The sequence below is a fragment of the Phlebotomus argentipes genome, unplaced genomic scaffold (genome assembly GCF_947086385.1).
Source record: "Phlebotomus argentipes unplaced genomic scaffold, Phlebotomus argentipes genome assembly contig_5, whole genome shotgun sequence".
Lineage (NCBI taxonomy): Eukaryota > Metazoa > Arthropoda > Insecta > Diptera > Psychodidae > Phlebotomus > Phlebotomus argentipes.
Genome location: NW_026776165.1, coordinates 10,658,109 through 10,684,872, shown reverse-complemented (window position 1 = coordinate 10,684,872; position 26,764 = coordinate 10,658,109). Strand labels below are relative to the sequence as shown.

The 26,764-nt window shown below is 41.0% G+C and overlaps 1 protein-coding gene across 2 annotated transcripts; it reads left to right on the top strand.

The window, feature by feature from the left end:
• Window positions 1-337: 337 nt before the first annotated feature.
• Window positions 338-26,764, top strand: LOC132255553 (nephrin-like). Of its 2 annotated transcripts, XM_059751637.1 has the most exons (18): window positions 339-749; window positions 8,161-8,293; window positions 8,350-8,558; window positions 10,927-11,040; window positions 12,406-12,606; window positions 15,354-15,505; window positions 15,996-16,140; window positions 16,362-16,492; window positions 18,315-18,474; window positions 19,451-19,665; window positions 19,875-19,956; window positions 20,132-20,291; window positions 22,031-22,170; window positions 23,138-23,428; window positions 24,083-24,270; window positions 24,329-24,460; window positions 25,298-25,483; window positions 26,148-26,764. In XM_059751637.1, exons 1-18 carry the CDS (start codon window positions 647-649, stop codon window positions 26,244-26,246), a joined length of 2,841 nt encoding a protein of 946 aa, XP_059607620.1. In that variant the 5' UTR covers window positions 339-646; the 3' UTR covers window positions 26,247-26,764. The 2 variants fall into 2 exon arrangements, with proteins under 2 accessions (XP_059607621.1, XP_059607620.1); XM_059751638.1 differs by lacking the exon at window positions 26,148-26,764 and having other exon boundaries at window positions 338-749; window positions 25,302-25,394.

The window sequence follows — 26,764 nt, the reverse complement described above, 5'->3', positions numbered from 1 at the left end:
TGCCTTGCATTTCCACTTGCGAGTTTTCTCCGAAAAATCTCAAACTCATCACTATCAATGCGATTTGTCATTAGTGGAAACCCACTCTCTCTCCCCCTCCCTTAACGCCTGTACATAATGTATGAGCTGGCGCTGGCGATAATGGCTGGGCGAAGGGTTTGGCGCTTCCCCTTCGCGTTCCACAACTTCCACGCACTTCCCCGCGCGGCGCACGCGCTGCATAGTGTGGAAAGCGCCTTCCTTCCACCCCTCGATCCACACAGAGCACGCACTTGTGCGAGAGTACAGCAAACTGCCCTTCGCACACTTTCAGCTCCGTTTCTGTGAAGTTAGTAAATGTCGAACGCTTCGCAGACGCGGTCAATCGTGCTCTTCGGCGCTTCAACACAGGCACTTTGGTCGAGAGCTTTGAGAGTGTGTTTTGAGAACTTGACAGCATGTCCTGTCGTGCTTGGGTGACTTTCTTCACTCGGCGTGCATTTCTGTGAATTGAGCGGCATAAGAAATTACACACAGTGAAGGCAGAAGCGTGAATTTCTGTTGGTGGTGAAGATGGTGCAGAGTGGAGGAAAATGTGCTGTGAGTGTTCTTGGTTCTATCATAAAAGTGTAAAGAAACCACCATCGTCATCCTCAACATCAGCAAAATGAATTATAGTGGCTGGTTGTGGACATGTGCTCTTCTTCTCCCAAAACTATTAATTCTCGCATCACCAGCATCCATCGTAAAAACTATAGAAGGAGAAAATGGTAGGAAAAATCCTTCCCAGGCATTTTGTTATCCATTTTTTTTTGCCCTCCGTCTTTCGCCATCCTCACGAACATCGCCTCTGGTCATCGTGTGTGTCTGTGTGTGTGTGTGTGTCTGGCCCACCGCCCACTCTTCAGCACATTCTGAGATGATAGGGAAGAAGCTGTGGCACTTGAGAATGCCATCGTCTTATAAAAGTCCCATCTTCACCCCGGCACTGGGCGAATGTGTCTCATTTCTCTGGGCGAATAAAATAAAGCACAAGCAGAAGAAGAAGAAAAAAAAAAACTTTACCCCCGGAGACAAAATCCTCTTGAGAAACTCCCCATGTGAAATCATTGCGATCTATCACGGTGCCATTGCCGTAATCATAAATCCATCCGGCCGGGCGAAAGGGTTGCAAGAAAAGCCCACCCCCTCGGCCAAGAGCTTGCTGGGTGATTGATTGAGAAATTGCAGCTTCACTTTGAGTGACTTAGCATTCCGCAATCATGCTGAACGGGTTAATTAATTGAATGGAAAATACTTCGCCGCGTGATTTGCCTGGCAACGTGTTCGGCTTTTTCAGCGAAATGCAGTCAGAAGTGCTCAAGATCTCGCTTGAGTTACTTAAGCTGTTGCGAAGACACTTCAAAAGGAATCTATGAAGGGAAGTTCTGAGAATTTTGAGTTGCTCAAACTTCATTCAGTGTTGCAGAGAAAATAGGATAAATGTGATCTAATTCGATTCAAAGAATAAATTCACACTAAATACAAGTTTTGGAAACAATTTATCATGGGGAAGATAATATGGCTTAAATTTGTACACCACTTTCTGACATTTTCACGATTTGTATGGAAAATCTTCGACATTTTTCAGGACTTCAGACTGCATAGATTGTTTAAACCAACTATAAAATCAACCAATAACTCAAATCTAACTTTTCAACTCATGTTTTCACACAATAATTTATGATTTTCTCCCGATAAAATTGTGCTTTTGCTTATTTTTCTTGATCATAATCCTTTAACTAATTATCTTTTTATTTTTAACTCAAAATTTCAACCGTTTATTTTAAAAACTGAGGTTATGTTTGACTTTCAGCATTGTTTATCTAAAATTATGATTGTCAATGAGATAAAATACGTAATTCTACTAAAAAGGAGAAAAAATCTTCAATTTAGACGTAAGAATTACTACTTTATGATATTATTTAGTCTTAAATTAATCACATAACCTAGAAAAATATGTCAAAATGCGGACTTGGATAAAAATTAATTGCTGAGAGTAAAATAGTCAAGAGAAAACCAAAACTGTGAACGAAATATTAGATGAATTGAAACACTTCCATTTCAACTTATCTGTACACCACATCTGACCATAATCTCTCCCCCTTTGCAATTTTTTTCTAAAGCCTTTTTGAGCTTCCGAGAGCTATGAATTGCATGAATAACGCGGTGTAGTTTAATGTCCTAAATAGAAATTATCCTTCACAGAGCATTCGCAGCATATAAAGGAGAGTGTGAAAATGTCAGTTGCAGGTCAAACATCCTATTCACACACTTAATTGCAATTTTGTGGTGAACATAATCAAGCTTCAACCCTTCATGTCGCCTCTCATTTGCCTTTATGCAGCAAATTTTGCTGTATGAAAGACTCTTCTGGAACCGTAATTCACTGTCAAGTCAAATATTTGTCCCTCTTCTCTGATGATCATAACATGTGCTTCATTTTTGCCCAAAACTTTCTCCATCTTCTGTGAGTGTAATTAAAAGTTTCACTGCATTTGCAAACTTGACATTTCGGTCGAATATGCGAATGTTTATTTGAAGCAACAGTTGTTAATTAAAATCACTAAATTTGTTGCATTCTCAAACAATTGTTTGCTGGGCTGAATTAACTCCGGGACTTTATGCATTCCGAGGAGTTTGTGGAGATTTCGGGCATTCCTTGGTTTGCTGTCCAACAGGTTTTGGACGGAAGTGGTGAACCGCTGTGGTGGACGTGCTTATGGTCATTTCTTGCGTGTTAATTACCATCGCCGTTCGCCAAATGACGAATTCTGTGCCGCAGAATTGTGTCACTTGAGCGGAAGAGTCCTTAAAGGCTCTTCTGCACAGAATGTGGCACAATTCCCAGGAAAAGAAACGCCTCTGGACAAAGTTTAACATCCTGTCGACTCTCGCGTGTCTCTGCAAAAATTATTCCATCAAGCGATAGAACGATAAGTTTGCTTCGAAGGTCTTTCGATTCAAAGTTGAGCCAGTGTAATTATGCTGCGTTAATGAGACTTTCTGAGAAGTTATTTCCGAATCCTGCTGGGAATGATTATAAATTTGAGGTAAAGAAGTTCAGTAAAAGCTCACAGCAAACACAAGGGGGAGATAATTTGCCTTACATTTCTAGAACTTCAAATTTTAAGACTTAGTGTGCATAAATTCACAAACAATAGTAAATCTCTTAAGTTTTCATCCGATATTTCTGTAAGAATTCACTGAAAATCGATCTTTTTGAGCATTTGTTTCAATCATAACCTAAAAATATCATTAAAAAAAATCTTTGGAAGCTTTCTAGATCACAAAATCGTTTGGTTATGATTTGCCAATGAACTCAAAATTGGTCATTCAGTCCCAAAATCGCCCAGGAAGTTGTCCTTACAGACATTTCTCTGGTCTAGAAAAGAGCCAAATAACAATTTTTGAGGTTATATTCGAACTGATCGCAATTTTCAGTATTTCTTGACATCCTTTGATGTCAAGCTCAGAACAGCATAATGTTTTCTGCAAGAAAATGCACTTGAGCATAAAAATTGATGTGCTAGAATGCGAATTTGTCTCACAAAAACTGCTTTGCATTCTTTACATAACCTAGAAAAAGATTATTGTGATTGTTTCTGCTTAAAAATCAAAAGAAATTCAATGAATAGGGAATGATTTGTAAGTTTTTGAACACTTTCCAAGACTCCTGCTGACTTGTACATCACTTCTGACTACATTATCTCCCCCTTGAGCCAACATGTAATGAAATTCAATTTAATACAAATTTTACCATGACATCATTAATGAGTATAAGGCACTTAAGGTAATGGAAAATGCGCTGAAAATAGAATACTTTCAGTATTTAACACTTCGTTTCGCATTCTCATCAGAGAGAAACAGCATTAAATGTATCTGAAAATAATATCATAACAGCTGAAAACAATTTTCATCCCACGTTCGCCACAAAGCATTGCCATGGAGGAATTTCCAGAGCAGCGACCAAATTGTAACCATCGTGAATTGATGCTCTCTATTTTAAGATATTCTCTGAAAATGTTATTGAGGTAAACAAGTGAAATGCGAGGCGTTTTCATGGGAATTTTCCCCCGAAACACCTTCCAACAGGTGTTTGAAGACAGTCATGCAAATATTTTGAGATGCTAAACCATCTTGCGTTTAAAGATCGTGTTTCGCGTCAAATGCACCGGCAAATATTGGAATAATGGAAATTAATTAGGTTGAAATCCATGAATTTCCGTCTGGTTGAATGGAATTTGTGTTGGCAAAATTGGTTATTTATTAGATTATTAGTGCTACAATTGCGATATATTTGCCTGGTGATGTTGTGAGGTTATCAAATGGCGACGAGAAATCAACACGAAGCAGCTGAAATTCCTCAGAAACTTCCCTCTCAGCCTTGGAGGCATTTGATTCTGGGTGGACGGAGAGAAATCTCCTCGAAGTGGCCGTTGAAATGGCCAAAGAAGAGACTTTAGAAGTTGGGCAATTTCGAGGCCATATTGCAGAGCCCTTAAATTTCCCGCACACACACACACACACAGCATTTTTAATGAAGACGTCGTAAAATTTAAGTGGTAAATCTCACCACGAGCCATTGTGAGTCGATTCAACAGATAAATTGCCTCACTTCGTCTTCCTGACGATGGCCTCGGCGTAATGAAATAAATAAAATAAAATGGGATGGAAAATGGGTGGGAAATGTTGCAATTTGCAACCCCGCAGCACTTTTATCGCATCAGCGGAGCAACATGCAAGTTCTCACGCCAACGCCTTCCGCTTCGCCTTCCGCACCAGACGCGAAAATGAGACATCGTGAGCGAGATATGTCTTAATTGACTGAAAACACCCCGTGTTGCCTTTTTCTTATCTTTCTCCCGCAACGCAAATATTATCCATAAGAAGCTTCGCGTGTCTCCCAAAGTCCAGGGTGGGGGTGAAAATGCAGAAACAAAGCTCTTGACTACTGCGCTAATTTAACTCTTTTTTTTGCCATTGATTTGCTCTGTCGAGCTCTCAAAAGCTCCTGAAATTTCATCTGTTTCACTCTCTCTCTGAGAATGCAATATCGCCCATGGCTTCGAGACATATACTGAAGAATTTACCAAACTTTACACAGTCACAAACTTCCCAAAACTTTCCACCATGCAAGTAATTTTCATTTCTTTCCATCTCAGCGCCACACGTGCAATTCCGAGGGAATTTTCCCCGGGGCAAAAGTTTCTTCTGTCATAATCTTCTCTGTCGATGTGTTAAGCAGAAATTTCACTTCATCAAATTCCTCTGCGTTTCCCGGGAATATTATTAATGCGTGACAATATAATTTCGTGGCTGTTGTTGTTGTGTAAGAAAGAAAGAAAGAAAAAAACCATCTCGCGCTGGGCAACGCAGTCATCCAATTAATATGGGTGGGAAATGGAAAATATTTGTGTGCACTTGTGAAACCCCAAAGTTCAGCGGGTGGATTGATAATCGCAACCCCGTGGAGAAGGCTTAAGGGTTAACCCGAGAGGCTCTGCATGTGAGCACACGCAAATGAGTATTAAAACAAATAAGGTGAATCGGCGTGTGAAATTGAATATCCGAAGTGGCGGCGCTGGAAAAGCCCTGCCTGGAGAAATGTGTGACCAATTCGTGAAATCCAATTTGTAACATTTTACCCCACACCCCGGCCAGAAGGCGCCCTAATTGGTGCACAAGGTATAAGAGCATTTACAACTATACACTCAACATTTTAATCATGCCCCATGGAAGAAAATTCCCATTTTCCCAGGCAATGGAAATCGGCTTTACACCTTAATTGCTCGAAGAAGCAATGAACGCCTTGCATAACACTTGTAATTAAGCAACTTGGGTGTATTTTTGGAGACAAAGCTTAAAGTTCTGTTATTCACCGACTTGTTGAAAGAAAGGAAGAAGGATTTTTCTTAAGAAAACTCAATAAGCTTAAGTGTGATATTTGAGAGGAAGATCTCTTGATTGAATCTGACATTTACTTTTAATAATTTCATTTACAATTAACGGATAATAAATAATGCTTCAAAAAGCTTCTGGAATTCGTAATAAATCTCTGAGAAATCAAAAGTATACTCGAAAAAGACGAAACCAAGATGTATGAGATTAACTACACATATTATAATGGCGAAGTACAAATTGATTCAAAGTTTAGACCCCGCAAAATCTTTAAGAAGTTTTCAAGACAAGTATATTGAGTTCACTCGTAGTGTTTCTGCATTTCTCAAGCAAAACTACCAAGAAAAGTCTTTGAAAGTAGATTTATGTTGCAATATTATAAAAGAATTTTCTGTTTCTGAAGGACAATCCTAAAGATAGTTCAGAGAAAAAGAAAATTTCCAACAGAATTCAATGGTATTACGCGCCAAAAGTCTCAAAATTGTGGCGTTTTTACATTTTTCCTCAATCTCTCAAGGAAAACATTGAAAAAAAATTATCGGATGAAATGTCTTTAAAGATAATACTGTTTTTTTTTATTATAGCACATTTGCGTTTTATTATATTTAAGTTAAGGTATTTAATTATACGTTGTACTGAATATTAGTACGTTTCTCTCTCTGTGTAGATTCACTTCAATTCTTGTTAATTTTGATAATATTAACTAGAACAGTGATTTCTGTGTATGAAGTCAGACTGCAAAGACACAGAAAAGTGCTTCTGACACTCAAACTCAATGGTTAATTAATAGATTTCACACGAGCTAAATTCGTAGTGAAAACTGTGTGAATTTCCCACATAAGTTCAGCACAAAAGCTGAGCACAAGTGGCTGTTCGCTGGCAAAGACTGCCAGACAATCTGTGCCACTTCAACCCCAAAATTTGTCAGTGCACGAGAAACAACACCAGGCACTCGATGTGGAAAACGTGGAAATTGATTTGCTCAACTCACCCAATCGGTGCAACTCCTGCAGGGAATGAAGTATCAATGAATGAAGAATGACATGGTGAATTGCATTTCTGAGCAGAGAATAGATTGCACACGAATCGGAAGAGTTCCGGAGTGAATCACAGTCAAGATGCATTCTCTTGGCGTAAATAAAATATGCTGCAATCGGAAAGTTGCAATCCCCGGGATTGATATTCTCCGATAGTGCAATTCAGCACAAATTCCCATCATATCAACAACACACCGGGTCTCAAATCGTTCATCGCGCCAAATTGAATGAGACGCTTTTCTGCAAATTGCATTTCATCTCTGATTCACACCATTTTGCCTCTCCCAAGTCACAGGGAAACAAAACAATACTCCTGTGTGTGGCAAAGAGTGGATGAAACCAAGGGGCAGATATTATGGTCGGAAGTGGTGTACAGCTTTTGCGGAAGTGTTTGCAATTGGAAGTGGCAAAATATTTAGAATATTTGCATTGAGAAAGCTTCCGTTTCAATAAATTGAAGCATTTTCTAAATTACTGTCCTTAAAAGATCAGTTTTATTGCTTTTCTAGATTATGTGATTGATTTCAAACTTATTCTGACGGTTAAATAACCGTCAAAACCATCAAATTTGTATTTAAACTGTGAATATTTGTCTTTTTCTTGCCAAAATTGAGCATTTTTCTTCGAAAAAAAACTTCATATTGGTTGAGAAAAAGCTTTAAAGTCAAACATAACCTCAAAAAATATTATTTAAGTCGAATATTTGCTACATTTACTCATATTTTCAGATTCAAGACGAATAAAATTGGTCAAAGAAGGATTTTTAAGATGGTTTTATGACTGGAATATGCCTTCAAAGGCATTCAGAAGTGTGTGAAGTGCTGAATATTCTGCATAGACGTTGTGTCAGGAAGTGGTGTACTGATTTGGGGCATATTATCTCCCCCTTGAGTGAAATTGCCATGACAATGATAGTGTGGTTGGGAAAAATTATACAATTCTCACACTGATTTTTCTCTGCATGAAAACCCAGCAATTTTCTCACAATCCCCACAATTTTCCCCCATATATAATGAAAAGTGATTAATGCGAAAAGTGCCCGGAGAATTGCATAGTGTTTTCGCAGAGCAAGCGAGAAGCGGGGTAAGGTAAATACGCGACTATTATGATGGGGAAAAGCGGAATTATATATGGCAAATGATTGTGTGCGAAGAGGAAATGGCCGAAGGGCGAATTTTCAGCATTTTTTTTCCCTCCATTGCAGTGCCCATCTCGCTGGCGGAGTCAGTACAGGGATCAATGGCGCGCCTGCCATGCAACATAACGCCCCCGCTTCCGGACGACAAAATCACACTTGTCATTTGGTACAAGGACGGCTACGTGACGCCAATTTATAGGTAAGTGCTGCGCGCAATTGTCGCCATTTGGCGCTCACGGCGTTTGTCTGTTGCAGCTTCGACGCCCGCGGATCGCACTTGGACGGCGGCTCGCACTGGTCGGACGACACTTCCATTGCCGGCCGCGGCTTCTTTCAAGCCAAAACCAAGCCTGCCATTTTAGCCTTAGAATCCACGCGGAGCTCCGACTCTGGCATCTACAGGTGTCGCGTTGACTTCCAGAAGAGCCCCACGAGGAACTCCAAAGTCAATCTCACAGTCATAAGTGAGTATCTCATTTCAGTTACTGCAACGGTTTCTTTTCAAATTCATCGTTTATTTTCAATTTTATAGCACAAAATGCAGTTTTTACCCAAAACTTTCGTGGCAATTTGAGTTAGAACGTGCTATAATTCGCCATAAAGTAAGAGATTTGACATTCAACGTCACAATAAAATTTAAAATTCACAAATTATTTCATTTTTGCTTTAAATACGAAGTATTTAATGCAAAGTATTTAATGTGATCTGTTTCATTTCAATGTTTATAAAGACATTTTGAATAGTTTTATCCAAATAATTAAAAATGACATCCTATCTTATAAGACAAGAATTTAGAGTTGCATAGCTATTCTTACTGAAGGATATTTTTAATATGAAAACACACGCTTTGTGATGATTCTTTCATCTCTGCTTTCTCTCATTACAATTGCCATAAGATATCTTATGAAAATATCCCACCAATTATGACAATGCGGTGCTCCTTCAGTGTGCTTTCTGTCGGAATCGATAAAGCTCAGTGTGGTGAAATCTTTGGGGGTTGATTGTATATAAAAGTTCACGACTGCAGAAACGGCACACAAAGTATTACTTTTCCCGATGGAGAGAGCCAAAGTGGGTAGTGAATGTGGAAGAAGTTGTGTGTGTTTGACTCTCGTTAGCAACTTTTAGTTTTATATCATACCTAATATGTCACGGTTGAGCGACAAAAAGTCCACGGTCCATAATTAATCTGAGATGAATTCTAAGGGTGGCTCGGCGCCCTTCCTTCGCGAGCCACAAACTTGGGCGATGGTGAAAAGTTTTTACTCGCAATTGAGATCTCGCTTGTTTACTTTAATTAAGCGCCGACGACATTGAGGAAAAACTTCCAGTACACCAAACTTGGCCATTTTTTTCCTCCTGTCTTTGTCGCGCTGCAATCGAGGGCGCGTCATTAACATATCCGCTGATAACACACGCTCGAGTGATTGCCGCGAGCAGCCCTTATCAGTCACCCCGCGTGCGAAGGTGAAATTTAATTAGTGGCCTCCCGATGGGGCGGAAGAAGTGCGGCATTAAATGGTTTTTGGGTGGTGAAAGTGTGCAGCCCGCAATATTGATATTGATTTATAAAACTTTTCCTTCTCATTTTCAACTTACACACAAAATCGTTGGGGGATTTAACGAGCAACTCTCATTCAATCTCGCCTTCGCGCACGAAATACTCAATGAAGCGCAATCTTGCCGAAGAAAATTTCCCCTTTTCACATTTCCTTGGCTGTTAATTTACAAGATGCAAGAGAGTGAAAGAGCATTTTCCCCAGTACAGAAACTTGAGTGCATCTCTTGCGGCTCTCGGGAAAACTTTCTGCAGCGCAATCTTTAATGCAATTTTGAGATAGATTCTCACCCTCACAGAGCACTTTCCGACTATGTCGTTAATCCATTTATTCACAAGGACATATTTTAAATTGCAATTATGCACTATCGATTCGCAGTGTTCGCGAGGTATTTTTGGTAGTTTTCACGCAGTTGTATTTCATGCCCATTTTAGCCAATGAATCAGCTGATAAGCCACAATATATGTAGGAATTAATTTTATTTATTAATGAATTATACGTTCGCTGACAACAAATGTGACATCAAATATTTGCTTAGGTCAGGTTGATAATTATCAATTCAACACCACAAGAGCGCTAGTCGAGCGTGTTTAACGACTGAGTAGCACTGAAATTACATAATTTCTATTCATCCCACAATTTTTGATACTTTATATGAATTAAAGAGAATTTAATAGCCTCTGCAGAGAACGAAAGATCGATGAAATCGGTTAAAAATTGTGGCTCTGGTAGCAGAATGAGCGAAGGGCATGGAAATTTTCCCTTCCATCGTGACATTCAGCTGAAACACTTTATTCTCATGTTTCGCGCTTCTTTTAAATTCTTCCAATTAACATAAACTGGATAAGTTGTTTCATATCAAAAGAAGACACTTCGTATACTGAAGCAATTAAACACAGTTTGAAAGTCCTGAAAATGTTTCTTTTGCATAACTGATTAAATTGGGGAGGAAGAAAAAAAACTCCTTTTCGCAAACGCCTGTATTTTCTCACGCTTTAGTAAGTTGAGAGATGCAAAACAGATGAGAAATATTTGTTAAATGATCAACTCACAGTTCTGTAGCACTCTCATGAAAATCCCCAATGGAGAGACTGGGGAAGAAAAGTTTCTTATCTCCCAGTGTGATTCCTTGCTGAATGCAGAGAAGATAAACTGCATAATTCATAAATCTGCGAACTTTTTTTTTTCACTCAATGGAGATTTCTTCTTTTTTTTGCTCTCAAAGACGCGCAACTTTCAACACTCTCTCTCTCTCTCTGTCTCCCTCTTGCAGTTCCACCGGAAAATGTGTTAATTTTGGATGAGAAGGGCCATCACATTCCCCACTACATCCTCGGGCCGTACAACGAGGGCGCTTCTGTGGATCTTACCTGTGTTTCCACCGGAGGTGAGTGGCTGCACCCTTGAGTCCGGCGACAGAATTTTAATTAAACGCCCCCCGCCGCCCGCCGCGAACGGGGTCAAATGAATTTTTCAATGAATTTCCCCCCAACCAGGACTTTTTGCGCTGCCACACTTTGCCTGTGCACTGAGAAAAATACACGGCAATTTTTGCCATATGAGCTTTTAGGTGGAAAACTTTTCCTTTCTGGTGGGAAAATCTTCTGTATTGCGTGGAACATCGGCAGATTTACCGTAAAGTGATTGGACATATTTCCTATTCATTTTATTGTTTAATTATAAGATTGTGTGCAAAACTTTTAGGAAAAATTCCAAATAAAAGTCACAGGATTTACTATTCAATATTGGAAAATATAACCAACTTTGAAGGCAATTTTCTTCTCCAAACGTATAGAATTCATCATAAAAATGGTTCAGAATATTCTGATGTATATTCACCTAAAAATAAAAATCGCCACTGTCTTAAACTGCTGAAAGGGAAAATTTAGGATTACGGTTGCTTTTATCGTGTGTATTGAAAAATTGCCGTAAAAAGCTCACATGGGAAGAAATTGCCATGCATTCTTCTCAGTGTTCTTGCTAAATTGCACAAGTATCTCCGCATCTCTTCACTTCGAACGGAATGCGAGACAAAGAGAGCGCCGGAAAAGTGGCCAATCCATTGGCGTCCCGGTGCGAAAATGGTGGAAAAAAGTAATGGAAATTGAAGGGAAACGCAGAGTAATTTGCATATTTTGTAGCTTTCAATCGTGCCATTTTAATTGACATGCCATATCTTTTCATTTCGAAATTCGCGACAGTGTCATTCAGGGGTGAATCCCAATTGTGACACGAAAGGTGTTGTAATTAATATTGGAGCAATGGAACGACGCAGGAAAGTGTGGGATTTGCCAAGGTTGTGTTTATTAAATTCACTCACGTTGCGATGCAAAGGAACTCGCGTGATTGTGCGAGAAAGAGTTGAATATTGTGTGAAAAAAAGCATTCTATGAATTCTGGTACACAAAGCGAGTTGTGAATGAGTTTTAGTGAATGTTTTTAAAGTTCAATTGGACTTTTCAAACGGCAAACAGCACACAATCAACAGTTTCGAGTGTACTGTGACTGAAAGCTCGAGGAGCTTTTCCTCTGAATCATTCTTTCATGTCAATCAAACCACTAAATAAACCACTAGCGAAGCTCTTCGGCAAAGTGAAGCCAAGAGAAAGAACAGAAAGTCCTGTCGGGAATTCAGAAATTTTTGCATTCCTCGTCAAAGTCAGTGGCAAAATCTCCGTCAAAACCACACTTCTGCCTTTGCGATTCTCCGCGAAGAGATGTGACAAGTCTGTGTGACATCTTCAACTTCCAGGTCGTCCACTGCCGCGTCTTGTGTGGCTCCAGGAGAACTCCTTGTTGGACGACTCGTTCTCAGCGACGGAGAAGCGAGTGAAGAATGTGGTGCATCTGGAAAAATTGCAGCGCCATCATTTGCACACAGTTCTCACTTGTCAAGCGTCCAACAACAACGTCACAACGCCAATTTCCAGCGCCATCACGCTGGATATGAACTGTGAGTAGCATCGCGAATGTCGCGGATTGCGCTGTGGATTTTGGGGACTTTGTCAGTGTCGCAATTAATTCCATTCCTCACGCTGTTCCGTCGTCAGGAACATGCGAGCCAGGATTATAACTTGCAAAAATACTGTGAATTTACAAGGATGCTTTTTCCGCCTCTAAACATCCGCATACTTTGTCAGGCAGTTTATCCGCAGCTCTAATTGAAAGCTCGCCCCGAAAACTCAATTGCTGATGACTTTGGTTTCCACATTCAAGAGTCAAATACAAGGGGCAGATAATACGGTCGAATGTGGTGTACTGGCTTTGAATTGAAAGTGGTGGAATATTTTTTTTTTCAAAAACTTCTGTTTCAACACATAAAGGCCATTTAAAAGGATTATTTTGCTTAGAAAACTTGATTTTATTGCTTTTCTAGGTTATGTAATTGGTTTCAAACATATTCTGACGGTTAAATAACCCTCAAAATCATCAAATTTCTGTTGAAACTGTGAATATTTGTCTTTTTCTCAGTAGATTTGAGTATTTTGTGTTCGAAAAACCTCAGATTTGTCAAATTTAAGTAGCCAGAAGAGCTTAAAAATCAATCCTTAATTCAAAAATGTCATTTCAATCTAGAAAAATATCTCTTTTCTCAGGTTTTTCACGGTTAGAGCATTAAAGTGGCAAATTCAACTTCATTATCTTGTGGAAAAACCATGATATTTGTTGTATTTACTCATTTTAATGCAATTAACAATTCAAATTAGGTCAAAATGGACTTTAAAAGCCAGATTTCTAACCTCACTATTTAGTCAGATTTTTTCTAAGCATTTTCCGAAGACAAAACTAGAAAATCAAGACAGAAATTGTTCATAAACAAATCCTGGAATATTCAAATAAGTTCTTATGGCCTGGAAAAGCTAAACATTTGAAGAATTTAAACCTATTGAAACTGAAAAAAGACAAGAAACAGTTGAAGGAGAGTAAAAAGTGATGGAAAAAGCTTTTTCAAACGATCAAAAGTGTCTGAAATGATGTACAGTTTTAAGACATATTATCTTCCCCTTGGTGAAACCCACACGAGAATAACTCTGATGGTAAATTAAGCATTTCCTCCTCAGCGGCCAATGCTTGTCGTGCAGTGAAATGGAACCCACTTAATGTCCTCGGCATCGCACCTGCTTTAATCTTTCAGCGCGAGCCACTGAAAACTTGTCTAAGCAATTATGATGCAAAAATTGCGAGACGAAACATCCACTCTAGTGAGGGAGGGATGAAATTGGACAAGGAAGCAAATTCGGGATGTGCAGAGATAAAAGGCTTACGGTCAAATTAAATTCACTCAGCAAATAGGATGCGATACCATGATGAGTATCCCTTGGGAATCTGCTTTAATCTTCCGCCTCTTGCGGGGGTGGAAAAGACTCTCAAATTCATTTTACATCACAATTCACTTTTCAGCCATATTTTGGTATAATTTCAGCTTCAGTTTTCGATTGAATTGTGCCTGAGAGAATGAAAAAAGAGTCTCTCAGAGCTTAATTCCTCACCCGAGATGCTTCATTTCAACTCAGTGCTCAAAAGTTACGCAATCCTCACCTCCGAACATCCCTCTGAGGAGCACATTTTTCTTTGATGGCCGCGTCAGATGACGAGAAGGACGAGCGTGGGTGGTGAGGAACAATAAAACTTTGCTCCAAATGTTCCGGAAAACATTCCTGGAATTGTCAATTGAAAGATATTTCCAGCGCGACTCCGTGTACAATGTGTTTGTGCAGAGAAAATGTCCGCCGAAATTGAATTCATGGGTGGAAAGTTTAGTCTTTTGAAACTGGTCTCCGCCAGGCAAGGACGAGATGGAAAACTATCGTGTTTTCATGCAAGTTTTCCGCCTTTTTTCCATGGAGTGAGTGCGGAAGAATCGAGGGGGGCAAAATATTGAAAACAAATTGAGTGAAAGGCAGCCAAACCGCACCAATAGAGGGAAATTCTCTGCATTTTCTGCATTTCCAATTGAAAGGACTTTTGACAAGGACACTTTAGGGTGGAGGAAAAACTCAAGAAGCCGATGAAAAAAAGGCCAAAGGTTCTTTCTGTTTGAGGAAGAATGAGGTGAGTTTGAGGATTGAACAGATTCTCTGTGGTATTTCCGAGGGTATTTCAATCTTGGAACTTGTCATGCGGAATTTAGGAATATTGAATCAAAGTAATTCTATAAAAAAACTGACGAATACTTTTGATGGCTAAAGCGAACAAAGAATTTGCTTCTCATTCTGAGATAATGAATTAAATAAATACATTCCAGTCAAAGAATGCTCAAAATGCACAGATTAATTTATTATAATTAGATAAAAACACACGAAGATTTTGAATTACAGCTTTTACTGTCACTATTTAATTAGGCGCCTTATTATTATTTTGTATAAATAAAAAAAAAACAAATAATAAAAATTTGAATAATTTCAAATTTTAATATGTTCTGAGTGTTTATTAAAATTTAAATCAAACATTTAAATAAATGGCGACATAATCAGGAATTGATTAAAATTTGTATCTGGTTTGAACATGGAAAGGGTCTTGAATGTCAAATCGACACGAAAAATGTCCCTAAAATCCACACATTCGCCGCCAAAGGCTTTTGCTCCTAAACAGTCAACGCGGAGTGCAATTAGCAATATCAATTGCGCGCTTCCGGCGCCACTGAGATGAATGGCGCGATTTCTCACGGAATCGCGCTGAATGGCGTAATGTCTTTCACAGTGCGGCCGCTGTGGGTGAAGCTCCAAGGTGAGAACCGGCCATTATCTGCAGGCCATTCGTACGAGCTGTGGTGCGAGGTGGTCGGGTCCAGGCCGGCCCCCACTGTGACGTGGTGGAAGGGAAGTACCCCGATGAGAGACACCCGGGAAACGGTGAGAGATGGCATAAATCAATGGGAGCGAATTCTGCCCACAACGGAATGTGTTCGCGCGAGAGAACCTTTTATCCACCCCCAGCCCAGAAACCACCCCAAAGACGACCGGAAAAAGTCATCGAGGGACGAAGTGAAAAATATTCATTCGTAAATTCTAAGTTCAAAGCCTCTCGCTTCGCCCTTTTTTCCTCCCACACCCCCAAAACACCCCCGCCAGGGTGGTTCTTTGGCTCCTCCGCCACTCGAGAGATGGTTTTGCATGTTGTGTGTGTGTGTGTAGTAAAATTAATTGCCTTTTTGCCCACCTCAAGCCCATCCCTCGCAGCGAGATCCGGGATTCAATGGTGCGGTCTCTGGGCTCCCCACACCCCTCATGGCCTCACCTTCACCACATATAACAAACAGCTCAGACATTCTATTGTTAATAACAAGCAGCGAGAGAGCTTGGAGCGAGAGCAAATAGCAAATATAATAAATTCTTTCTGTAGACCAGTCCTGACGGAAATACCACGATTTCCGTGTTAACCTTTGTCCCAACAATTGATGATGGTGGTAAATTTCTCTCGTGTCGCGGCGAACAACCCCAAATACCCGATTCAGGACTCGAGGATGGCTGGAAATTGGATATTCATCGTAAGTACAAAACCGCGCACACTTTCGCCCTTTCCTTTCTCCGTATTGCCAATAAATTTTTAAAATTGCAATTCCCACCCATAAATTATTATGCTATTTGTGCGATGTGAAGATGAAGAAGGAGGAAGAAAAAAAAATGGTGAAATTAATTTCCTAATGCCTTTCGCAACGCTGTAAACACGTTTCAACCGTGCGCACGTCAACGCAACGCCCCAAATTAGATGTTCCCGTTGTTAGCCTGGAGCTTGGAAGTAATTGGAACATAACAACAATACGCGAGGGTGCTGACGTGTATTTCGAATGCAACATTAAATCCAACCCCTGGGTGTATAAAGTCAACTGGCGACACAATGTAAGTGCAGCACAAGCACCCTATACTCATGCACTCAGGAAAACATTGCACACTGGGCGAGAGCACAAGATTCTGGCAACTTTCCCTTTGGGTTCCCCTAGAAAATGTGGCTTCTTAGAGGGTTTAACTAAGAAAAATTCGATGGGAAGTGATGAAATGCCCCTCAAAAGGAGAAATAGTTGATGCCTCTGACATCTAGCGGCAATTACTTCCATTACAATCGCAGAGTTTCGATCATCGCGCCAGATTTGACACAATTTCAATTATTCTTTCGAAAAGCTATGCTTTTACAAGTTCTTAGAAGTGTTTTGTTTGTTTTGTCACTTTATTTATTTGGTATCTATTTATGTGTATATGTTTTATTTTTAATTTTCTTTAGCATTATTTTGAGGTTTGTGTGGTTTTTTAATGATTATGTACGTGTTTCTGATGTTTTTGTATTTTTAACACTCTATTTTAAGATGTTTTCCGGTTTTCTTCTTGACCCATATTTTTCATTCTGAGTTAATTTTGAGAATTCCCTGTCAAGTAGAAGATATTGCGGGTTTTTGAGTAATTTATAGTGAATATTTTGAACAAATTCACATCAAGGAAACATAATTAAATTCCGTGAAATCTCACTTATTTAAGAAATGCTGTAATTTTCACTCCAAAACTCTGTGAAATACCATGATATTTCCATGTTTTTCTTCAATACACTTAAGCATCATGAAACTTGCCACTTCAAGTACTGAAAACTCGCAGAGTTTTTCCGAGTGCACTCGCAACTCTTTCCCTGCGGGACTTCGTCATGCAGTGAGCGAATGAGAGTTCCTGTTCGCCATGCATCCGCAGTGACTTTGAATGGCGGAGGACCAGAATAAGTGACTCTGGGGATCACAAGTGCGGGAAGATTTGGGTGGCATGCAGGCAAATTGCCGCTCGAGATGCTGCAAAAATTCCTTTTGTCTCCAAATGCGACTTTGCCGGCGTGGAAGGGAAAAAGTTCCTTTTGTCGCCCTCTTGAGCACGCAACACAACTCCAAAGAGGCCACATTTGAGATGCCCCAGGACAGGATTCGAGGGCGAGTTTCAGCATTTCAGAGAGAGGGAGAGTTGGTTGAATTTCATCCACCTGCTGACGGGGTTGGGATATTAATGGCGAGCTCAGGACTCGCAGAAAGCTCCAATTTTCGCCTCATGAGCTTTTTGCAATCCGACTCCCGCCGTGAACGCTCACAGGATGTCTGAGTGTTGCCTCCTGGGACCTGCCAAATGGGCCAAATGTGACTATTGTTGCGGGCGCGCCTTTATCCTTTCGCATTTCCCAAACGGACGCAAAAACACGGCCTTTCTCCACCAGATTCCACACAATGCATCGCATTGCATCTGGGGAGCAAGCTAAATTGGATTTTTCTTCGTCGCACCACAAAGAGCCAAAGCGCCGGGAAGTGACACTGAAATTTGTCTTTGAATTTCGGTTTTTCTCCCATCTATGTTTTCTCTTTTTTTCCACCCGGGAACATAATGAAAATATGTGGTTTTTCTCGCACATGGGAAACATGGTTTGACATTGCGCTGCAAATGACGCAAACGATTTCACGCTTAGAAAAGCCACGGACTGAAGGTGACTAATAGAGTCAAGGGTGAGTCAAGAGAATGGTTTTCGCCTTTCCAATGCACAGTGAGTAAAATTTAATTAGAAGCCAATACAAGCTTGTGCTCTCGTCCAATTGCCAGTCCTTCTCCGTCAGACACTTTACGTGATTCAATTCAGCTGTGAATTGGCAAAATGTCTCAATTAATTCACCACTGAAGCGGAGTCCAATTATTTTTCCAACAGGGCAAATACCTGTACAATAATGCGGCCAGCGGCATAATTGTAGCTAATCAGAGCTTGGTGCTGCAGAATGTGAGCAGAGCTAGGAGCGGCACCTACACCTGCATTGGCAGCAACGAGGAGGGCGACGGTGAGAGCAACGTCGTCAGTCTTGATATTAAATGTAAGTCAATGGACCCTTTTTCAGCCAATCGTTAAACTTTAGCACTTGTCGATAGTCGCCCAATAACTCGATCAGGGGCAATTCGGGATGATGAGACCAACTTTCCGAGCTCCACCCAGAGATGCAATTAAGCTTTTTTCTCTCTTGCACAGATGAGAAGAGAGTGAATCAATAATGTGGGACAAAGTACTAATGACTGGGGAAATTTTCGAATAAAGGGAGAGTTAATTGACTGGCAAAACTTCTGTCCCAAAAACCATGTCACAGATGAGAAGAATTGCAAAGTTGATTGTTCTTCCTCTTCCACTGCAATCCAGCACACTTGACATGTTCTGAAGACACTCAGGGGGATGAAATTATGTCTTTTGTTTGCACAAGAGATAATCAAAATGGATAAAGAAGCATTCAATGTATGAAAATGTTTAAGACAAAGTAAAAAAAGGGGCAAATTACTAGTGAATTCGGACAATTTTTCTTGTGAATATTACAATAATTCTTTGAATTACTGATTTTGTGAATTTTTGCAATATTTTGCAACTTTCTTTTAACGAGTTCCAAAGAAAAATTAAAAGAAATACCGAATTTTTAGCTCCAAAAGGAAAATTTACCTGATTTTCTGTGGTGTCTTAAACTAATTTTCACTTCTGTATATTTAAATATAATTGTAAATATTTAAATTTGAATTATTTTATTCATTTTTAACTGTTTTTATTCAAAATCTTAATAATTCAACATGATTTTCCTCTTGTGCAAATTAAAGACATTCACGTCTCAAAATACAGTACAAATCTAAGATTGAAACTTCTAAGCCAATAAATAATTGAGTGGAAACTTGCCAAAGAAATTCATGCAGCTTTTCATTGGATCTGCTGTAGGAAAAAAGTCAAATTACCCATTCAAATCCGCACTGAGCGAGTAATTCATGGCATTTCTTCCTTCTTTGCACGCTCCTCAATATCGCCAATAAATTCTCCAGTCGCTCCGGTTTGTCGTCCTGGCCAGAATCAAGTGTACGGCGTTGGGCGCCACGAATTGGCGAAAATATCATGCGAATTGGAGGCAAATCCCAACGACTTGAACTTCACGTGGAAGTTTAATAACTCCGCAGCTGAATATGTAGATCAGCCCGTCTCACTCATTCTCGTGGATCGTGCCAAGAGCATTATGCATTACACACCAATGACGGAACAGGTAAGACGATTTATGGGGCTGAGAGTGGATTTTCTAAATTATATCTGCGCCCCTCTTTGTGCTGTATCTGCCATTATAATTCACTGAATTAATTGACATCAATAAAATATTTTTTTTTCTCTCTCCTCCTTGCGTCCTTCGCCAATGGCTGCACATCAAAAAAAAAAACACCACCCGGGAAAATCCTGGCGGCGTGGGAAAAATGGCAGGATTATGGGACACTTTTGTGCTGGGGCAGCAATGAATTAGGTTTTCAATTGGAACCATGTATTTTTACGATAAATCCTGCAGGTATTTTTTCCCCCTTTCTCCCACCCTCTCACCCTCCCAGACCACCCCAAAAGCCCTCCCGGAGCGAACCTTGAGCCAATCCTCTGCAGTGCCCAGTTCCGTGGCTCTGCAAAGAGCCATAAATAAGGTGGGGAATATTTTTTCTTCTCACAATGTGTCCTCTGCACCTCCGCAGGAAAGCCAGATCCACTGTCCAATTGCACGGTGCTCAATCAAACGGTGGACACCCTCCAGCTGGAGTGCATCGAGGGCTACAACGGCGGCCTTCCGCAGGAGTTCATCGTGAAGGTCTACACGACGCGCTCCAACCAATTGATCGCCTCGCAGACCTCAAAGTAAGTGCGCTCGTTTCACTCCTTATTGATTTGCCGGCGAATTCGGGAGCCTGAATGTACGGAGAGTTATTTTTAAATATTCCAACTTCTGACCAAAATGGGGAATTTTTGTAAAAATGTTAAATTTTTGAGAAAATTTAACACTTAAAATATATTTTACTCTCTCATTTTTCCACCCTTTCTCTAAATCCCACACAAAATTCTTGAGTATTTTATTTTGAGCATATTTTCTAAGATTGAAATCATCAACGAATCGGAAGCAAATAAAATAATTGTGTAATAAAGACGTATTGAAGTACTTTTGGGGGCGTGGCATTTGAGTGGGCGGAGCTTGCTTTATTGGCGAGATTTGCAATAATTTTCAATTGATCGTGTGGAGACGCAAAAAATTATTTAATTGAATTTCACTGAGCTCATTCGATTGGCTTGAATCAATATAATAAATCAGGAGCAAATATTTTCCCAGCGCTCCAATTAAAATTTATCCCATTTGCGAGAGAGATTCACACTCACTCAATATTTGCCGAAGCTGGACATTAGCCGGAATTGATTCCACCTCGCGGAGAAAGGAGTTGAGCAAATTGTGTGTGTGTGTGTGTGTGAGAACTTGCGGAATTCTCTGCCATTAAGATTTATTTTATGAGCCTCAGAGTCACGCTGAAGGATTCGACGCTGGGGAATAGAATCATCCAGCGCTGAGGAGAAGTGTGGGAATGAATTGTGGCCGAGACGATGAGGCTCGCATGGGCGGCTGGGATACAATGAAAATATTGGCTACATTATTTATTAGCTGGTGGCTTACTTTTGCGGAATTTTAAGTGAGTCACGCGGCTCGTCGCGCTGGAGATTGAGGTGCAGAGCCTTGAGGATCTACGTGGAATTTCTTCAGCCCCCCCCCCCTCGCGCGCGCTCTTGGGGGGATGATACCATTGGGGAATTATGTATGAATATCACAGTAAATTATTCAGGCGACGCCGAATGCATACTGAGGGCGACGCCTAACAAGTGAATGCGTCTTCGCGGTGGCACATTCAGCGCACACACACCCACTTTATCCCATTTGCACACCCGCGCGATAATTTTTGCGGAAGTGGACGGAGATGTGCGGCCGGGGATTCGTGGGGTGACCCACCCAATTTGCTGACAATTCCTTCTGCCAGTCGCCGGAAGTGGCGGAAGACAAATTGCACATCGCGCTTGTACATGGGAAAGTCAGCTCGCATGCTTTCGAGACGGGCTTTCGAGATATAGAGCGATAAATTGCACATTTTGGCTTCCCTTTCAACTCCCAAAATCGTTTGCTATCATATTAGATAACACGAAGCGTATCACTGAGACACAATCTTTTTGTCCACAACCCTTGCACTCTGCCTTATGTGTAACTGAAAACATATCAATAAATTACACTCTGAATAGGAATGCTACAAATTGCGCCACAAGAGAGAATTTAAAAAGGATAGCATTGAAGGAAAGCTCAAAATATTATATTAATTCCTTAAACATGGCAATTCAATCTGAAGCAGAAGGAAAAGCAGAAAAGTTGCCTCGCTTTAAAAGATGTAGTTAAGTGTATTTTAGCATCGCAGAAACGGAGTACTTTATATGACTTCATTATCCTCATTGCACGTACAAAAGTCTCTCTGACCCAATCAAATGGCACAATTCTTCACATCTCAGCGATTTCTGCTCACTTTTCCCTCCAGAATGTCGCGTAATTTTATTATTCTTGTCGCCTGCAGGAGTCCATTCTTCGAATTGAAAGGCTTAGACCCGGAAGTTGGCTATGAAGTCTACCTGGCGGCCATGAACAAGAAGGGAACGAGTGAAATGCGAGTTCATCACATTCACCGGCTCAACAACAACGCGGAGAAGCACACAGGTAAGGCGTGTGACGATGTGGCAAAGGAGGGCACAAAGTGTGTTATTAAATGTGATATATCCCTTATCACGGGCGGGTTGTGTCTCTTTGCCGGGGGCGCGCGCGCCTCTGGGGGTGAAAAAAGCGAGCCATTCAGCATCGGAATATGACATGCAATAAATCTCCGTGGAAGTTCACCTTCAACCCCGCTTGTGGGCGAAGCTGAGACCCGTGCGCGAATCGCGGGAACGAGATTAAGTGTCAGCCAAAGCCGAAGAGGCGATAAAATAAGGGCAGAAGCTGCGGTTGTTTTCGTGTGGATTCGCTTTTGCCCAAGTAATTGATTATATATTAGAAATATTCATGCATTTAGACGTTTATTCATTTAATAAATGCTTCTAACATAAATATTTTAGAGGTTATGTTTGACCATAGCGTTGCTTTTGCGACTAAATTGCTCAATTTGCTCAGTTGATCACAGTGTCACATTGCGGAAACGGGGAAATCCGATGATAATGAGTGGCTCAAGTGAAGAAGAAGAGATCCTTGCACTGTACTTTTTGTGAAAAATGCTCATTTAGTGAAAAATTGTCAATTTTTGAGCAACTTTTGCTCTTTTGAGGCATTAAAGCACATTCTAGTGTGCCAATTCGTGCTCATCATTACTAATTAAATCGTAGCCTTTCAATTTGAGCCATTTTAACCCCATAATTTAGTGGAAAAAAAGACTAGGAAAATCTGTGCTGAGATCAAATTGCTAAGTTAATCCCTAGTAAACGTGGTGGGAAAACTCCCTTATATCCACAATCCTAAATTAGTCTGAAAGCTCTATTTTGCCAAGAACTTATAACCCTTTGCAAGAAGCATTATCAAGACGCCTGATGGCTTTGGAACAGATGAGGACGAATTCTAAGCAAAAAAAAAAGATTGTAGGAAATCCTCGGCGTGAATTGTGCCCATAATAAGCGGTGTGATCGCTCTCTTGCAGACTCCTTTCTGCCGTACACCGGCTCTGTGCTCCACATAAAATTATTCCTGGGCGCCGTGGCCGGGCTCGTGTTTGGCATTATCTTAATTACAACTGCAACACTGCTGCTAATGAGGACACGGAGGCGGAAGAAGGCGAGCAACGTGTCCCAGGAGACAATGTCGACAACAACAAATGGCAGAATTGTATCCGGTCAGTCAATTCCAGCGGCAGAGCAGCTCCAGCTCGGTGATTCATACACCACGGGAAGCACTGACAGTTTAGATAAAAACCCAGATATTATACCTCAAGGTACGTGAACCACTTGAGATGCCTCTAATCCACTGCTGTGGCGCTTGCAGGAGACAGAGCTTTTACGATATTTTTATGAAAATTGCCTCAGGAGATAAATGCCGAGGCGGAATTCACGTCTTCGGTGCATTAAGGATGGCTGGAAGAGGGGGTGTGGGAAAGGGGGGAGCCGAAGTGAATTCAGCAGCTGTAATTTCGCATCTTTTGCCCAACAAAGCCATTAGTTCTCCCCATTTCGTTTTATTTCCCAAATCCGGCAGACCATGAAGGTTTTGTGCCGTAAAAGAAGCGGAGAGCTTCCGTTTGATTCCGGGGTGGATTTATGCAAAAGCTCGGCGCCGTCGAAGGGCGTCATTGGCCATTGAATAGTGCGTGATGGAATTTCAGGAATCCACATGAAAAGTTTCGTAGCGAAACGGCAAGGATCTTAATGTTGATGCATTTAGTTCTGGGATCACTGCAAATGCTTTCAAATTACATTTTGGGGAAGAAAGGAACTTCAAACACTCTCAAATCATGAACATTCGAAAATGGGTTTAAAATTGCGGCACAGAGAGCATATATTGCCGAAAAGCATATTGCTCTGTTCCCAATATTCTGCGCCCTTTTGTAATCAATCAATTTCACTATTGTGTCGCTCCACTTCGGGATCAGGCAAAGAGGACTCAGAGTTCGATGATGAACGGGCTTTCCATCGATTCGCCCAACCGCTGCCTCGCCAGTACGCCACGCTGGCGATGGGCAAGAACGTCCTGCCGGTGCAATTTGCCGCTGGACAGATTGACGTCGGCGGCGGTGGCATCCTGCAGCATCCGGTGGTGCACTACAGCCACGACAATCAGGTAACAAAGTGCACCTCGGAGCCCCGCCCACCCTCACGCTCCGCCCCCTCCTTTGCAGACGCTCACGTACGCCGCGGAGCTGCAGACGCCCGGCGGCCAGGCGAAGCAGAAGATCATCTACACCAGCGCCACACTCGGTCGCCCGCGCCAGAAGGACATGCGACTGGCGGAGCCGAACATTTACACGCAAGTAAGTTGGTGGGAAATCACGGGCTTAGCTTCAGCACGCCGAGGTGATAAGCACACATTGGACTATTCAATCAACGCTTGTCATTGGAGCGAAAATGACGCGAAATGCCGTGAAATGCCGTGAAATGCCATGAGTGGAAAGCCGGGAAAATCCACATATTTCACACACTGTTGACATTTTAATTAATTAAGTGGATGGAAATTGCATTTTCTTTGTATATCATTGCAATTCAATGTGCCAATCATGATGATTTCCCACCCGATGACATTCAAAAGGGATTTGCCCAATTTGTGTTTTAATTGTATTTCGACACGGGAAAAAAGTTGTGAGAATTAATTTATTGAAAAAAAAATTTAATTTGTGAATTTGTGCGTGTGGTGAGATGAAAGAATTTGAAGTAATTTACATAACAAGCATCAAGGCGCAAAATTTGTGTAAATTATGGCTGTGGCTTTGAATTGTCTGGCGTACTTGTCAGACCCATTTGTCCATCAGGTCAATATCGAGCGCTCTCTTGAGTACCAAACTCAATTACATGCTTCAAGTGCATCCATAAAATTGTGGCCCGAAATTCGGTGGCTTCATTAGTAAGAAGTGGCAGCTTTTGAAGGCGCCGAAAGTGCACTGTTTGGCAACAGCCAGTGACCAAATCCTCAATCGCGTGGTCTCGGGAATTAATTCAACACGATTATCCACTCGTCCACTTAAACTTTTCACTCACCATCGCACACGCAAATTCCGTGACGAGCTTTTTGGTTCAATTTCAATTTCTCAATTGCTGCAATGGTTTTGCGAATGAGTTTGCAATCAATGAATTGCCGACCGCACATTTTACAGATAGATTTAGCACACAATCTGCTATCGCCTAATGGAAAAACGGTGAATGTCGCGTATCGCGAATCGCCATCATCATCGGCCACCACGTGGATTCCAGTGAATCAGGCGCACCCGCTGCGCTCCTGTCAATTGCAGCAGCAGCTCGACATAAGAGTTCCACCGCCGATTGTCTGCACCAGAGAATCGGTAAGTCAACAGTCTCCAATTGTGCATCCCCTGTTCAGAGATCCACTCAGTGAGATTGCAGTAAAAGCCTGGCAAGAAGAGATTTTTGAAAGAAAAAAAAACTGCGACTGCCGCCAACTTAGCTCACTTTTGGGCTTCATTATTAAAACGATCGGAACGTTTTGTGACTGATTTATTAGAAAATCATGCTGGTTAAGATGGGGAACTTATTGCAGATGACGAAAAGCACTGTTTTATGATATTTAGGCATGAAAAACTGTCTATAAATATCCTACTAAGTTTAGAGATGCAAGAATTGCATGCAGAAATTCCTATTTTTCGTATTGAAAACGTTGGTTTTTATCCCTTCTTAATGGTTAATACGACATTTTCACTGAACTTGTGAACACAAAATGCTAACATGTCAATGTTGAGACGAAGAAGTTAATTTGAAGAGTATAAAGTATTACTGTCTTCTCTCAAATTCCTCAATTTCCGTAAGACATTGGCATTTAGGATCCAATGAAAGCCTAATGAACTTAAGAGTACATCTCGAAGCTGTGATATTTAATCTTCGGAATAGTGCTTGAGTATTCATCTTCTTGCCACAAGGCTCGAACTGGATTTCGCAATGGGTCTCCATGGCATATTTTGCATACGTGAGAACCTGGACGCTCTCTTGCAGGCTCCTGTGCACCAAATTCTCGTACCTGACCACAGAAATTCACCCATGTCGCCGCAAATCCTCACCGACTCGAGTGGCATCAATGTATCGAGATTTTGACATCAGACCCCGAGGCAGGGCTGAGGTGAGCCTCTCACGAAGATAACGTCCAACAGCGAAGTGACACTGCCCAAGGAGGCGTCCTACAAGACGCTCCGCATCCGCACTGAAGACGCCGCAACTTAATTAGCCACCAGACTTGGCAGGCATGAAATCAATTTTGAACCCTTTATGACTTGGGAATCGGCTGGCGAATCTAATACGTAAAGGCGCACGAACATCAAGCAAATGTAATTTGTTAAATACGGAGAGATTTAGAGACAATTTGATGAAGAAGGAGGGTTTTTTTTGTACAGAGACTGCTCAATAGTTAAATGAACTAATCTTTGGAATATTTAAGATGTGTTTGTGTGGTAAACGCATAAACGCGAAACGAAGTGAAGCTAATAAATCTAAAACGAGATGAAAAACTCTCTTAAACTATAGGAAAATGTGACATTCGATAAAGTGAGTGTATAATTGAATTTCATTTCCATAAAGACCTCTTCATTTTGGGTTTTTGTAAAGGACACAAAACA

Bases quoted from the DNA above. Each gene is read 5' to 3' on its own strand.
- LOC132255553 (XM_059751637.1), top strand. From the start codon at position 647: ATGAATTATAGTGGCTGGTTGTGGACATGTGCTCTTCTTCTCCCAAAA. The intron at 18,475-19,450 runs GTAAGTCAATGG...TAAATTCTCCAG, and splicing joins CGTCAGTCTTGATATTAAAT to TCGCTCCGGTTTGTCGTCCT. The intron at 25,484-26,147 runs GTAAGTCAACAG...GCTCTCTTGCAG, and splicing joins TTGTCTGCACCAGAGAATCG to GCTCCTGTGCACCAAATTCT.